At 39.0% G+C, this 16,380-nt stretch overlaps 1 protein-coding gene across 1 annotated transcript; it reads right to left on the minus strand.

Annotated features, from left to right (window-relative positions):
• Positions 1-3,512: 3,512 nt before the first annotated feature.
• Positions 3,513-5,527, minus strand: LOC129717324 (uncharacterized). The gene is made up of 2 exons (XM_055667192.1): positions 5,297-5,527; positions 3,513-5,228 (listed from the first exon to the last, which is right to left on the minus strand). Exons 1-2 carry the CDS (start codon positions 5,525-5,527, stop codon positions 4,263-4,265), a joined length of 1,197 nt encoding a protein of 398 aa, XP_055523167.1. The 3' UTR covers positions 3,513-4,262.
• Positions 5,528-16,380: the final 10,853 nt, after the last annotated feature.

Below are 16,380 nucleotides of genomic sequence, written 5' to 3' on the forward strand. Positions count from 1 at the left end.
ATCCCTTACGAAACTGTCAAAAAGTTGTTTACAAAATCAATGCTGCATTTTTCGAGTGGGAACGAGACAAATGCAGGGCTGCGCAGGTACACAACCTCCATAAACTACTCAAACCGAGGTTTTTTTTACAGAGGTTGGTACTTTCGAGTGGTTCATTTTGTACCAACTTTTTTGGAAGATTTCTTCCTGAGTGTTAAACCACATACATAAGACATACGTAACACTGGCTTTTTTTCTGGTACACGTTGCCCCATAGTACTCCGTACCTCGCCCTGTCAAACTGCTCGATAAATAATGAACCAAATGATTTTTCTTTTTCTCGGCCTTATCGAGCCCCAAAGAAAATCCCATAAGGAACTGTCGAAAAGTTATTTACAAAATCAATGCAGCATTGTTCAAGTAGGAACGAGACAAATGCAGGGCTGCGCAGGTACACTGCCTTCAAAAACAACTCAAACAGTGATTTTATTCAGGGTGTGGTGCCATTCGAGTAGTTCATTTTGTTACAACTTTTTTGGAAGATTTCTTCCTGAGTGTCTTATGTATGTGGTTATACCACATACATAAGACATACGTAACACTCAGGAAGAAATCTTCCAAAAAAGTTGGTACAAAATAAACTACTCGAAAGTACCAACCTCTGTAAAAAAACCTCTGTTTGAGTAGTTTATGGAGGTTGTGTACCTGCGCAGCCCTGCTTTTGTTTCGTTCCCACTCAAAAAATGCAGCATTGATTTTGTAAACAACGTTTTGACAGTTTCTTAAGGGATTTTGTTATGGGCTCGAGTAGAGCCGCGATGAAGAAAACTCATTCCGTTCATTTCCGTCGAGCAGTTCATACTGGTGTTGGTACCGGGTGATGTGGGGCAAAGAGTACCAAAAAAAATCGCCAGTGTTACGTATGTCTAAGTATGTGGTTATACCCCGTTCACATTACACCGCATATCACCTGATATCGGGCGATTCGTGCTATCGAGGCCATATCACCATCCATATTACCTGATATCCCATACAATCGAGCTGTCAACGGATATCACCTCGGCTACATGCTATCGCGGATATCATGTTCGAAAACCAATAATAATCACAATTCAAGCAGTTGGCAAAACGGCCAAAAGACTTTTGACGCAACCCTACAAATTTCGAATTTTTCGTTGCATGCGAGAAAAAGGAAGGAAATATTTTTGCTATTTTCATCCCGCACATGTTGACAATTGCATATGAGAGTTCGCGTTGGTGCGAGCCAACTCGCTAACATCTCTATCCTAATCCCATTGCTTTTGTTGTCTCGTTTTAGCTTTGACCTGTTTTTGTTTTCTTCTCTTTTCAATTACCAAAGCAAATGTCAAATCATATCAGCTCACTCTAATGCCTTGTTCAGACTACGCCGGATATCACCTGATATCGCCAGGTGATATCCGATATCACCTCGAGCGTTCACATTAGAGTGAGCTGATATGATTTGACATTTGCTTTGGTAATTGAAAAGAGAAGGAAACAAAAACAGGTCAAAGCTAAAACAAGACAACAAGAGCAATGGGATTAGGATAGAGATGTCAGCGAGTTGGCTCGCACCAACGCGAACTCTCATATGCAATTGTCAACATGTGCGGGATGAAAATAGCAATAATCCAAGTATGATGACAGTTCTACAAGGTATGCTACATTTTTGTCTATCCACGCACACAAACAAATCTCGTTATGAAAAATTTCATATTTTACCTAAACCGCAGCATGTTTATGTATTTCCCACGAATGAAACATGTTTCAACATCATTTCTATAACTTTTCAGGAAAGTATGTTTTATAAGTTTAGTTTAAAATGCAAAATCATTTCAAATTTCATACAAAATTGGAAAAAGTTCATAACGATCACTAATACTAATGCATCGACGTGAATAGCATACCTTTAAGAACTGTCATCTATACTTGGAGCAAAAATATTTCCTTCCCTTTTTCTCGCATGCAACGCGAAGTGCGAAATTTGAGGGTTGCGTCAAATGTCTTTTGGCTGTGTTGCCAACTGCTTGAAATGTGGTTATTATTGATTTTCGAACATGATATCCGCGATAGCATGTAGCCGAGGTGATATCCGATGACAGCTCGATTGTATGGGATATCAGGTAATATGGATAGTGTTATGGCCTCGATTGCACGAATCGCCTGATATCAGGTGATATGCGGTGTAGTGTGAACGGGGTATAATGTGAACGCTCGAGGTGATATCGGATATCATCTGGCGATATCAGGTGATATCCGGCGTAGTCTGAACAAGGCATTACGTATGTCTTATGTATGTGATTATACCACATACTTAGACATACGTAACACTGGCGATTTTTTTTGGTACTCTTTGCCCCACATCACCCGATACCAGAACCAGTATGAACTGCTCGACGAAAATGAACGGAATGAATTTTTTTCATAGCGGCTCTACTCCAGCCCTCAACAAAATCCCTACAAAACTGTCAAAAAGTTGTTTACAAAATCAATGCTGCATTTTTCGAGTGGGAACGAGACAAATGCAGGGCTGCGCAGGTACACAACCTCCATAAACTACTCAAACGGAGGTTTTTTTTTACAGAGGTTGGTACTTCCGAGTAGTTCATTTTGTACCAGCTTTTATGGAAGATATCTTCCTGAGTGTTACGCATGTCTTATGTATGTGGTTATACCACATACATAAGACATACGTAACACTGGCGTTTTTTTCTGGTACACGTTGCCCCATAGTACTCCGTACCTCGTCCTGTTCAGCTGCTCGACAAATAATGAACAAAATGAATTTTCTTTTTCTCGGCTTTATCGAGCCCCAAAGAAAATCCCATAAGGAACTGTCAAAAAGTTATTTACAAAATCAATGCTGCATTTTTCGAGTAGAAACGAGACCAATGCAGGTACACTGCCTTAAAAAACAACTCAAACAGTGAATTTTGTACCAACTTTTTTGGAGGATTTCTTCCTGAGTGTTACGTACACGCTCGTCAAATTTAACTCTAAACTGAGTGAGATGTCACTCACTTTCGTTGAAAGTGAACCTACTCTGAACAGAGTTTTTATGGTAATACTCATTTATAGGTAGAGTCACCGTCAGAAATCAGAAACCATCAAAAATTGAGTAGGAATCACCCTCTTCTTAGAAAACCGCTTTGAAATGAAACTGAGTAAAAGCTACTCAGTTTGCTCGTTTTGACTTTTGATCCCTTTGATGAATGAAATTGCCAGAGGATTGTTGCATACAATTATAACAAAATCACAAGTTTTTTTTCAAATCTTTGTATTTTGCATATATTGTCGCGCTTAAAATAAAATCTCATCGCGCGGTGGTGGTAACGCGCTACTCAGATTGGCGGAAGACTGCGAAATGACAAGCAGCGTGTTTTTGTTTTGATTACTGCTTTGTGTCGTCGATTGCTGATAAAAGGGAGAATACTCAAAAGTGAATATACAGATTTTCCAAATCTGTTCAGTAGACTCGTCAGTAGGTATTTATATTGATTAAATGAATCTGTAGTTGCACTTATGTTCATATGTTATTTATCTGCAGTAAAAGACTAGCCGGAGATCTTCAGATTGGAAAGCCCAATCCAAGAAAGGAATCATGGTAGACAGCCTGAAGCAAGTTTTGTATCAGCATGGTTCATCTAATACAGTGTATCACTGTCTGTATGGATATTACTTTCTTGGATTTAGTAAAAATACACTTGCGAAAATATATGCGAAACATCGAACAACCGTCTCAACAGCTTCTATATGCCGAATCCTTCATGAAGAAGGACTCTCCTGGAAAGTATTAGAACGCTGGGCAATCCAAATACGAATACTGGATATCTACAGGTTTGCCTCGGATATGTCTCTTGTCACCTGGGATATTCATTCACTGGTATTTCTCGACGAAGCATCGTGCGATAACCGAAGCATGCTCAGAAATAAAGGGTATGCTCCAGTTGGGCAAAAAATCATATACAGAGGAGAATTTGTACGTCGGCCTCGCTGTTCCCTGCTCAGTTTCATAGGGTACAACAGAGTACTCGATACCTATTCCACCGAAGGCACGTTTAACAGAGAAAAATTTTTCAACTGAGTTCGTTCTTTCGCTACTTCCTGTCTAGTACAGCGAAATCCTGGAGCATACTCTGTATGGATTCTCGATGGAGCGAGAATCCATTGTCATAAATCGATAATCAAATATTTGCGAATAAACGATGTTCGGTTTCTGTCGGAAATTGTTTTTAATCAACCACAGGTAAAAATAAACAAACTTAAATCAAATCATGATCTACGTCGAGGCAGTTTGTAATACTATGAGCAAGCTCAACCGAAAATTTATTCTCCTTCACACTCACTGAAGTGTTCATTGCTGCTAACATATCGTCGTATTCTTTCTGCTTAGCCTCCATCATCGAAATCTTTTCTCCCATAATATTCAATATGTTGCTCGCTTGTTGGTGATCATTTTTCAGTTCGCCGATTATGTTTCGGAATGCAGAGTTAACCGTGTTGGCCACCTGTAGATCAAGTCTTGCTTTTACCAAAATTGTGTCACTATGGACAGGTACACTGCAAAAAAGGTTAATAAGATGTTCGGGAGGCGCCTGGTTTTTCAAATCTTCTCGTTGGTCATACGGCTTGCTCGATATCCAACATGCCCAGCATCCCCAATTAACGTCGTCACCTGATAGGTACTTTCCGTGTATGCGTTTGAGCTCCTCTTTCAGCCGGTTTATGGAAGTTACAGATTCCGCACCCGAACGGTCAGTTTCTAATGGGCGAAGGAGCTGGTTTTCAACAAGACGCCATTTCTCAAGACTTGTAACTGATTCCGAGTACTTGTATACGATTTCGAAAACTTCTTTTACTAGCCAATTTACCAAAGTATTGCTATCTACTTTAGAGGGAGCAATGTTTTTCTTGCTAGATTGATCCTGAAAAACAATAAATGTATCACGTTCATCGTATTTCGGCGAAAATTCAGCCCACTTAGGGTCAGCTCGTGAATCGGACGGTTCCGAGAAAGAAACGGCGCGATAAACAAACTTGGAACAGAACTCCCAAATTTTTAAAACAACTTCTTCGGTTGTGTCTCCATCAACGTTAACCGTCCCCCAGTTTTCAGATGACTTTTGATTTTTGAACTTCTTCAAGTAAACTGGGGCTTGGAATCTGAACTTCTTTCCGCTCAATACTGCCGTTATACTTTTCATGTTGGCGCAGAAACTCCGATTAATCTTCGCCCAAAATCATTGAAATTCATAACCAATGCATATTGTGGCATGTAAAAAAATCCAACTCTTACCTTTTTTGCTGGTAGACCCTTGGAAGTCGATGGCTCAGACTCAATACTAAAATCCGAGCAAACATCGTGTGCCGGCTGTTCCGATTCTTCCAGGTGTTCAGAATCGTACAAAACATCGTCGTCAATCTGCAGCGGCTCTGCGGAATATTCATATTCGTTTCGTCCTCCAATCTCCATCATTTCATTCTCGAGGTTGTGAGCATTATTATCGATTTCCTCTGTATCCCCCATTGTACGAAATTGATGCGTTCCAGCATTTCAAATTTTCACATAAAGTGCATGCTCCGAATGTTCAACACCAAACAGAAACAAACAATGATTTTTACGTAAAAAGTGCTGGCAGCGGTATTGTGATGCCAAAATTCGTCGCTTAACATTTATATACAGTATGGTTGCCAGATTCATTATACTTTTTGGACTGCTTCATTTACTTCATGCCATACTGGCGCAGTCGCCGCGGGGTTCGAAGGGTTCACACGCTCACTCTGGGCTACTCAGCGGTTGAGTTGAATTTTAATCATTTTTTTTTCAGTTGTTCGAAGACGTCAAAAAATGAGTAGAATTAAATTGATCATGGCGACAAATTTCCTCAAAATTGGGTAACTGGTTGCAATTAAAAGCAAACAGCAAACCAAGCAAACCGTCTGAAAAAAGGAAGAAATAGAAATGTTGGAAATTAGTTGTTATCGGTAGGTAATTCATAATTCGAAATAATTGACTGCAACTAATGCCAATTTTGCTTTTTCACCAGGACTCGTTGGTTGGACATACGGCGAATAAATTCAAAGATCTCCCGTGTCCCGGCGAACAAAGGTAAATTTCTTAAAATAAGCCTTTTTTAAAATAAAATTCATTAAAAGGCAAAATATATTAATATCGAGTCAATAATGATAATTTTTCCGAAATTCCCTCATTGAAGCTTAAAGTACTCATTTTTAAGTCGAAACTTTTACGCATCGCGCATCAGGTATAATATGGGTAATATTTACTCAATTTTTATAACATTCGGTGGTACTCAAAAATGAGTAAAACAATTTCTACTCAATTTTGAATACATACGGTTTTAGCGAAACTGATTAGGTTTTGACTCAGTTTTGGGTTATCCAGAAAGAGCGTGCAAGTTAGTTTGATCGTGATTCGTGTAATTATCCTGAAATCCACAATACATATATGTAATAAAAAAAAAAACAAACCTTATTAAATCATTAGTGTATCTTCTGCCTTAGCAGCTTCATTAAAAACCGCAGCAATACGGTTCACTGTTACCCGGGAACTGTGACTTGAGGTTTTAAATAACACATGCCAAAAAATCCATAACCATTCTCATATCTGGAGGAACTCTAATACACAAATAAAAAACACTTTTTTCAAACAACAACGTTTTTCCAAACAACAATTTATTTTCAGCGAAACGTTTTTAAATGTTTTCAATACCACTCAAAAAAAAAAGAGTAAAGCAGAAAATTATGACAATCTGAGTAACTGTTACTCAGTTCGGAAAACGAAACTTACTCAATTTTTGACGTTTTAATAGACATTGTAAAACTGCGTCAAAGTTGCTCAATTTAGAGTAAAATTAAAGGAGCGTGTATGTCTTATGTATGTGGTTATATAATTGTTAACTTCTACTCAATTTTGAGTACATATACGGTTTTAGCGAAACTGATAAGGTTTTGACCTAAGGGGAGACAACTGGGTATAGATTTGCATCCACTTTGGGAACCACTCGCTGATTGGTTGAAATTGGAAACCCCGAGTGTGTTAAAATTTATCTTAAGGCTTGCTGGCAGTGTTGCTGAACAACATGTTTCGTTGTTTTGATTTATGTTTTTTTTTATTATGTCACCTTTTATAATCTAAAATATTTTCAAGTTAGCATTTGAAACAAAGTACAAAGCGTACAAATACGGGTGTAGTAAGAGATCCGACTTGGATCATCACTGATATTAATTACCAAAAGATCTAAAAGTGCGCAGAGAATTAATACGGTTTTGCGTGAAGCATAAGAACAGCACCGCTGATCAATGTCGGAAGTAAATAGTGTAGTGTAAGCTTATTTCTACTTTTGAGTCCGTTCTGGATTAGGTTTGGAACATACCAGGCATATTGCTTGTGCGGAGAGTACAATTCAGATGGGTCAATGAATGAATCATAATCATTGATGGATGACACGTTTGATTTAAAGGATATTAAAGATGCAGATTCTCCGGTAATCCCCAGACGGTAAAACTATCGCCTGCAGGGGGAATTGTGCATAATGCTGATAAAAAGCATTAAAAACATTCAAGTATTTTCCGAGTGAATGGCATCACTTATGAAAAAAAAAAAACAACAGGGATCATCGAGGTGGATGAGGAAGAAGAGTAAGAAGCCAGATGTCTCCCCTTACACGCTCGGCCGTTTTTACTCTAAATTGGGTAAATTTTGACTCAATTTCGTTAAAAGTGGATCTACCCTAAACAGAGTAACCATGTAGTTACTCATTTTTGAGTAGCATAGATAAATGTCAAAAACTGAGTACTACCACAGATAATAGATATCCAAGCTAACTTTGCTTCATGTGTAAAAAGACGCAACGGTTTTTTAGCATGTCGCAATACGCAGTATGGTGGCGCTAAGAACACTTAGTGGTCAATGATTCGATAAAATCTATAGTTTTCCAGCTTCTATCGATATTATCGCAATGAGAATGGTTGCCTTTTTCAAATGTAGAAATTTTGAGCAGTCGTAGTGTGTGCATTATCGACTAAATTTGTTTGTTTTAGTGTTGGTTTGAAAAAATAAATATATAAACCTCACAAAATCTATGTTATATCGTTGCATAAACAGCAAGAATAAAAATTTTCATGCGTCTGGCAGCTTTGACCGTAAACCAGCGCTGCCATCACTAAAGTGGTTAAAGTCGCAAGTTGCAGGAAGATGTCGTTAGCATTCCAAACGAGTAAAAATTTTAAATCTTACACACGATTTCTGGAGTTTTTGTTCTTGCTTGGATGTCTGTTATCTGTGGTACTACTTACTCATTTAAAAAAAGCATGAATTAGCCAAACTGGGTAACTGTTACTCAGTTTCGTTAATTTGACTTCCCTACGCAAAAGAAAACATTAGGAAATTCGGAAATTAAAACTTGAAAACAACATAAGAAAAATCGTTAAAATGTTGTAGATTTATTTCCTATCCATTTACCTAATTATTAATATTTTATATTATTACCATCTTTCGGATTGCTTCGCGTAAAAAAGCTACAACTCAGTACAAGTATCATGGAGACAAAGCCCAGCACTAGGGAGAGCCCAAATGTGGATAAATCAGCGTGTGTTTAATGTCCGGTGTTAGAGAGGTGCCCACGTATTTAACTTCAAGATTGCTTCCATCCGAGCTTCCATCGTACAAGGAACGAATTCCTTCTGGTATTATGACTGTAAGAGCTGTTCCCACCAACAACCTAGCACCAAACATATACACATTTTTAGTTTTTTCTCACGGGGATGGCACCGCTGTCAGCTACCATACATTTGACACGTTACCAACATCACTGGCACTGGCACCCGAAAAATGGTCAGTTTACCCTTATCTTATGTTGATTCGGGCAAACCGACCAAATGTTGATTGCAGTTATTGACAGCATATCGGATAATTTTGAGCAATTTTTCAAAATGTTTGTATGTAATGTGATATTCTAAGTGTTATTTTGTACAATAATTGTGCCCCAAAACAAATAAAAGCGAATTGTGACGGCATAAAAGGAAGTTTTGTGATGAACGGTACAGAAATAGATGTGCGTTACGCTTAAGGCTACCATGCCAATCCCTTGGGTTTTCCTCTAACAGCATCACGAATAAAAGTATACTTCCAGCTATACAGAAACCAACTAGAATTACAAAAAGAATTAGCGTTACCGTCTCAGCCATGATTTAAGAATATGGATCTGACCACTCAAATAGCTTGATCAATATGTTACAAAATCAATGTAACAAAAACAGAAGTTATTCGAACAAACGGACGTGTCCGATGTTTTTATGCACTCATTCTTCGCGTTTCGTTCCCTCACAACTGCTGCACACACTTATTTGACTTGTGGATCATATATCAAAGAGCGGATTATTATTTTATTGTAACCTATTCGTTGCAGTACTTTCAAAACTAAATCCATGTACGAATAAGCGAAACAAACAGGAAACTGTTAAATGCTTAGCTTTTGTTTACAGCAAACTGATATAAAATGAACGGTTACCCAAAAGTGGGCAAAACAAAAAAATACGAAAACTGGGTGAAAGTTACTCAGTTTCGTTAATCAATATTACTCATTTTTTGACATTTTGAATCAAAATACGAAAGTGAGTACTTTCTAACCAATTTAGAGTAAAATTGAACGAGCGTGTAGGTTTTGACTCAGTTTTGGGTAGGGAACCTATATATTACAGAAATGACAAGACACTCACCGTTAAGGCAACTGTCAACATCAAAACGGATAACGGCAATGCAAAATTATACAGATCGCCCGTTTTGATGTTGACAGTTGCCTTAACGGTGAGTGTCTCGGCGTCTCTCTGGTGTATAGGCTAACTAGTTTTGGGTCATCCAGAGTGAGCGTGTGATTTTGCTGTCAGTGTCAACAAGGGATGCACGCTCGTAAATAATAACTCATGAACTGAGCAACTCTGATTCAGTTTAGAACGATGTTCGTAGACGTCAAAAATGAGTAGAAGTCCTTTTTGATTTTGAGTAACTTTGACTCACTTTTTGGGTTCCCTTCATATAACTTCTTTCTGAGTAACGTCGCATATAACGACGTCCATTTTGAAAGGTGATTATGATGTGCTCCAGTTTTTTTTTCAGGTTTAAAATTAGTTTATTTGATACGGCACGATACATTTTCTGTTTTACTGAGCCAAGTACAATTCGTATTAATTCTACGTTAGCAGGGAAAAGAGGGAGGCCTTTTTTTATTCTCGCGGCCGACTACGAGCTAGTGGGGATTTAAAGTGAGAGGAGGGGAGATACAATTTAGACTTAAAACTATTTTGGAACTTTGTTTTCCAACTGGTAGAGCAATTGTATTCTTGTTTGTTGTGGGTTCAAAATATTTGTTTAAGCATAGATGCGGGCTCTTCGTTTCCGTGTCTTCAGCGTAGCATATTTGTATCCTTAATCTAACAAATAGACAAAGAAAATTTTAAATTTTAATGTCAGCGTTTTTCAGAAAGCAGTATAGCTGTGTCATATACTGGAGATCACCGCTTCCCAGAATGTCTCTAACGGGTACGTTCGGTTGTTTTCCTCGGGCCCGAAGGGAATCTATAAGCTCGGACCTAACAACACAGTATTCGGTACACGACCAAACAACATGCTCGATGTCATAGTAGCCATCGCCACAAACGCAGTGATTACTGTCTACAAGCCCTATACGAAAGAGATGCGTGTTTAACGTGTAGTGATTGGACATAAGTCTGGACATCACGCGAATGAAGTTCCGACCGACATCCAACCCCTTGAACCATGCTTTCGTCGATACCTTAGGAAAAATGGAATGTAGCCACCGTCCCAGTTCATCTGAGTTCCATGATGATTGCCAACTGTTGAGTGTTCTCTGACGCAAAATGCTATAAAATTCATCATAAGCAATTGGTCTTTCATAAATATCGCCATCAATAGCACCCACCTTAGCTAAAGAGTCAGCCTTTTCATTACCCGGAACCGAGCAATGAGAAGGGACCCACGCTAAGGTAACCCGGTAATTTTTATCTGTTAAAGCACTTAAAAACCGCCGTATTTTCCCCAGGAAATACGGGGTGTGCTTCACAGGCTTCATCGATCGCAGAGCCTCAATGGCACTGAGACTATCGGTGAAGATGAAGTAGTGGTCTATGGGTAGGGTTTCGATGATTCCAAGAGAGTACTGAATAGCAGCAAGTTCTGTGACGTACACGGAAGCAGGAGCATCGAGTTTGTAAGAGGCGGTAAAATTTTCGTGGAAAACACCGAAGCCAGTGGACTCATCTAGATTAGATCCGTCAGTGTAAAACCTTTTATCATAACTAATATGTTTAAACTTATTGGAAAAAATCTTAGGGATCTCTTGGGGTCGCAATTGGTCCGTGATACCAGAAATTTCTTGCTTCATGGTGGTGTCGAAGAATATAGCATTATTAGAAGTATCTAAAAGTGCGACATTGGAGGAATCGTATGAAGAAGGATTAATATCTTGAGCCATATAGTCAAAATATAAAGTCATAAATCTGGATTGAGATTGAAGGTCGACCAACCTCTCGAAGTTTTCAATTACTAATGGGTTCATAACTGTGCATCGAATTAGCAACCGGTAAGAGAGATTCCAAAAGCGATGTTTCAACGGAAGAATACCCGCTAGCACTTCAAGACTCATCGTATGGGTCGACTGCATGCAGCCTAAGGCAATACGCAAACAACGATATTGTATTCGCTCCAGTTTGATCGAATGTGTGTTTGCCGCGGAGCGGAAGCAGAAACACCCGTACTCAATTACAGACAATATCGTTGTTTAGTAAAGCCTTAGAAGGTCTCCTGGGTGGGCACCCCACCAGGTTCCGGTTATCGTACGAAGAAAATTAATCCTCAGTTGGCATTTTCGTGTTAGATACCTAATATGACAAGCCCAGGTGCATTTAGAGTCGAACCAGACCCCGAGATATTTAGCGACTAAAACCTGAGAGATCGTTTTACCCATTAGTAGGAGCTGCAGCTGAGCTGGGTTATGCTTCCTAGAAAAAACGACCAGCTCAGTTTTCTCCGGAGAGAATTCGATACCCAGCTTAAGAGCCCATTCAGACAAATTGTCTAAGGTATCTTGCAATGGTCCTTGCAGATCGCTAGCCTCGCTACCAGTAATGGATACAACGCTATCGTCTGCAAGTTGCCTTAGCGTGCATGAATTTGCAAGACATTCATCGATGTCATTGACGTAAAAATTATATAAGAGAGAACTTAAACATGAGCCCTGGGGAAGGCCCATGTAACTAATTCGGGAAGTTGTCGAATCGCCATGTGAGAAATACATATGCTTTTCTGACAACAAATTGAGCAAAAAGTTATTCAAATTTGGTGAAAGTCCCTGCGAATGAAGTACAGGTACAGAAATAGATGTGCGTTACGCTTAAAGGCTACCATACCAATCCCTTGGTTTTTCCTCTAACAGCATCACGAATAAAAGTATACTTCCAGCTATACAGGAACCAACTAGAATTACAAAAAGAATTAGCGTTACCGTCTCAGCCATGATTTAAGTATATGGATCTGACCACTCAAATAGCTTGATCAATATGTTACAAAATCAATGTAACAAAAACATAAGTTATTCGAACAAACGGACGTGTCCGATGTTTTTATGCACTCATTCTTCGCGTTTCGTTCCCTCACAACTGCTGCACACACTTATTTGACTTGATTTTTTGATGGCACCGCTGTCAGCTACCATACATTTGACGCGTTACCAACATCACTGGCGCTGGCACCCGAAAAATGGTCAGTTTACCCTTATCTTATGTTGATTCGGGCAAACCGACCAAATGTTGATTGCAGTTATTGACAGCATATCGGATAATTTTGAGCAATTTTTCAAAATGTTTGTATGTAATGTGATATTCTAAGTGTTATTTTGTACAATAATTGTGCCCCAAAACAAATAAAAGAGAATTGTGACGGCATAAAAGGAAGTTTTGTGATGAACGGTACAGAAATAGATGTGCGTTACGCTTAAAGGCTACCATACCAATCCCTTGGTTTTTCCTCTAACAGCATCACGAATAAAAGTATACTTCCAGCTATACAGGAACCAACTAGAATTACAAAAAGAATTAGCGTTACCGTCTCAGCCATGATTTAAGAATATGGATCTGACCACTCAAATAGCTTGATCAATATGTTACAAAATCAATGTAACAAAAACATAAGTTATTCGAACAAACGGACGTGTCCGATGTTTTTATGCACTCATTCTTCGCGTTTCGTTCCCTCACAACTGCTGCACACACTTATTTGACTTGATTTTTTGATGGCACCGCTGTCAGCTACCATACATTTGACGCGTTACCAACATCACTGGCACTGGCACCCGAAAAATGGTCAGTTTACCCTTATCTTATGTTGATTCGGGCAAACCGACCAAATGTTGATTGCAGTTATTGACAGCATATCGGATAATTTTGAGCAATTTTTCAAAATGTTTGTATGTAATGTGATATTCTAAGTGTTATTTTGTACAATAATTGTGCCCCAAAACAAATAAAAGCGAATTGTGACGGCATAAAAGGAAGTTTTGTGATGAACGGTACAGAAATAGATGTGCGTTACGCTTAAAGGCTACCATACCAATCCCTTGGTTTTTCCTCTAACAGCATCACGAATAAAAGTATACTTCCAGCTATACAGGAACCAACTAGAATTACAAAAAGAATTAGCGTTACCGTCTCAGCCATGATTTAAGAATATGGATCTGACCACTCAAATAGCTTGATCAATATGTTACAAAATCAATGTAACAAAAACAGAAGTTATTCGAACAAACGAACGTGTCCGATGTTTTTATGCACTCATTCTTCGCGTTTCGTTCCCTCACAACTGCTGCACACACTTATTTGACTTGTGGATCATATATCAAAGAGCGGATTACTATTTTATTGTAACCTATTCGTTGCAGTACTTTCAAAACTAAATCCATGTACGAATAAGCGAAACAAACAGGGAACTGTTAAATGCTTAGCTTTTGTTTACAGCAAACTGATATAAAATGAACGGTTACCCAAAAGTGAGCAAAACAAAAAAAATACGAAAACTGGGTGAAAGTTACTCAGTTTCGTTAATCAATATTACTCATTTTTTGACATTTTGAATCAAAATACGAAAGTGAGTACTTTCTAACCAATTTAGAGTAAAATTGAACGAGCGTGTAGGTTTTGACTCAGTTTTGGGTAGGGAACCTATATATTACAGAAATGACAAGACACTCACCGTTAAGGCAACTGTCAACATCAAAACGGATAACGGCAATGCAAAATTATACAGATCGCCCGTTTTGATGTTGACAGTTGCCTTAACGGTGAGTGTCTCGGCGTCTCTCTGGTGTGTAGGCTAACTAGTTTTGGGTCATCCAGAGTGAGCGTGTGATTTTGCTGTCAGTGTCAACAAGGGATGCACGCTCGTAAATAATAACTCATGAACTGAGCAACTCTGATTCAGTTTAGAACGATGTTCGTAGACGTCAAAAATGAGTAGAAGTCCTTTTTGATTTTGAGTAACTTTGACTCACTTTTTGGGTTCCCTTCATATAACTTCTTTCTGAGTAACGTCGCATATAACGACGTCCATTTTGAAAGGTGATTATGATGTGCTTCAGTTTTTTTTTTCAGGTTTAAAATTAGTTTATTTGAAACGGCACGATACATTTTCTGTTTTACTGAGCCAAGTACAATTCGTATTAATTCTACGTTAGCAGGGAAAAGAGGGAGGCCTTTTTTTTATTCTCGCGGCCGACTACGAGCTAGTGGGGATTTAAAGTGAGAGGAGGGGAGATACAATTTAGACTTAAAACTATTTTGGAACTTTGTTTTCCAACTGATAGAGCAATTGTATTCTTGTTTGTTGTGGGTTCAAAATATTTGTGTAAGCATAGATGCGGGCTCTTCGTTTCCGTGTCTTCAGCGTAGCATATTTGTATCCTTAATCTGACAAATAGACAAAGAAAATTTTAAATTTTAATGTCAGCGTTTTTCAGAAAGCAGTATAGCTGTGTCATGTACTGGAGATCACCGCTTCCCAGAATGTCTCTAACGGGTACGTTCGGTTGTTTTCCTCGGGCCCGAAGGGAATCTATAAGCTCGGACCTAACAACACAGTATTCGGTACACGACCAAACAACATGCTCGATGTCATGGTAGCCATCGCCACAAACGCAGTGATTACTGTCTACAAGCCCTATACGAAAGAGATGCATGTTTAACGTGTAGTGATTGGACATAAGTCTGGACATCACGCGAATGAAGTTCCGACCGACATCCAACCCCTTGAACCATGCTTTCGTCGATACCTTAGGAAAAATGGAATGTAGCCACCGTCCCAGTTCATCTGAGTTCCATGATGATTGCCAACTGTTGAGTGTTCTCTGACGCAAAATGCTATAAAATTCATCATAAGCAATTGGTCTTTCATAAATATCGCCATCAATAGCACCCACCTTAGCTAAAGAGTCAGCCTTTTCATTACCCGGAACCGAGCAATGAGAAGGGACCCACGCTAAGGTAACCCGGTAATTTTTATCTGTTAAAGCACTTAAAAACCGCCGTATTTTCCCCAGGAAATACGGGGTGTGCTTCACAGGCTTCATCGATCGCAGAGCCTCAATGGCACTGAGACTATCGGTGAAGATGAAGTAGTGGTCTATGGGTAGGGTTTCGATGATTCCAAGAGAGTACTGAATAGCAGCAAGTTCTGTGACGTACACGGAAGCAGGAGCATCGAGTTTGTAAGAGGCGGTAAAATTTTCGTGGAAAACACCGAAGCCAGTGGACTCATCTAGATTAGATCCGTCAGTGTAAAACCTTTTATCATAACTAATATGTTTAAACTTATTGGAAAAAATCTTAGGGATCTCTTGGGGTCGCAATTGGTCCGTGATACCAGAAATTTCTTGCTTCATGGTGGTGTCGAAGAATATAGCATTATTAGAAGTATCTAAAAGTGCGACATTGGAGGAATCGTATGAAGAAGGATTAATATCTTGAGCCATATAGTCAAAATATAAAGTCATAAATCTGGATTGAGATTGAAGGTCGACCAACCTCTCGAAGTTTTCAATTACTAATGGGTTCATAACTGTGCATCGAATTAGCAACCGGTAAGAGAGATTCCAAAAGCGATGTTTCAACGGAAGCATACCCGCCAGCACTTCAAGACTCATCGTATGGGTCGACTGCATGCAGCCTAAGGCAATACGCAAACAACGATATTGTATTCGCTCCAGTTTGATCGAATGTGTGTTTGCCGCGGAGCGGAAGCAGAAACACCCGTACTCAATTACAGACAATATCGTTGTTTAGTAAAGCCTTAGAAGG

Source organism: Wyeomyia smithii, chromosome 1, assembly GCF_029784165.1.
Source record: "Wyeomyia smithii strain HCP4-BCI-WySm-NY-G18 chromosome 1, ASM2978416v1, whole genome shotgun sequence".
Taxonomy (NCBI): Eukaryota; Metazoa; Arthropoda; class Insecta; order Diptera; family Culicidae; genus Wyeomyia; species Wyeomyia smithii.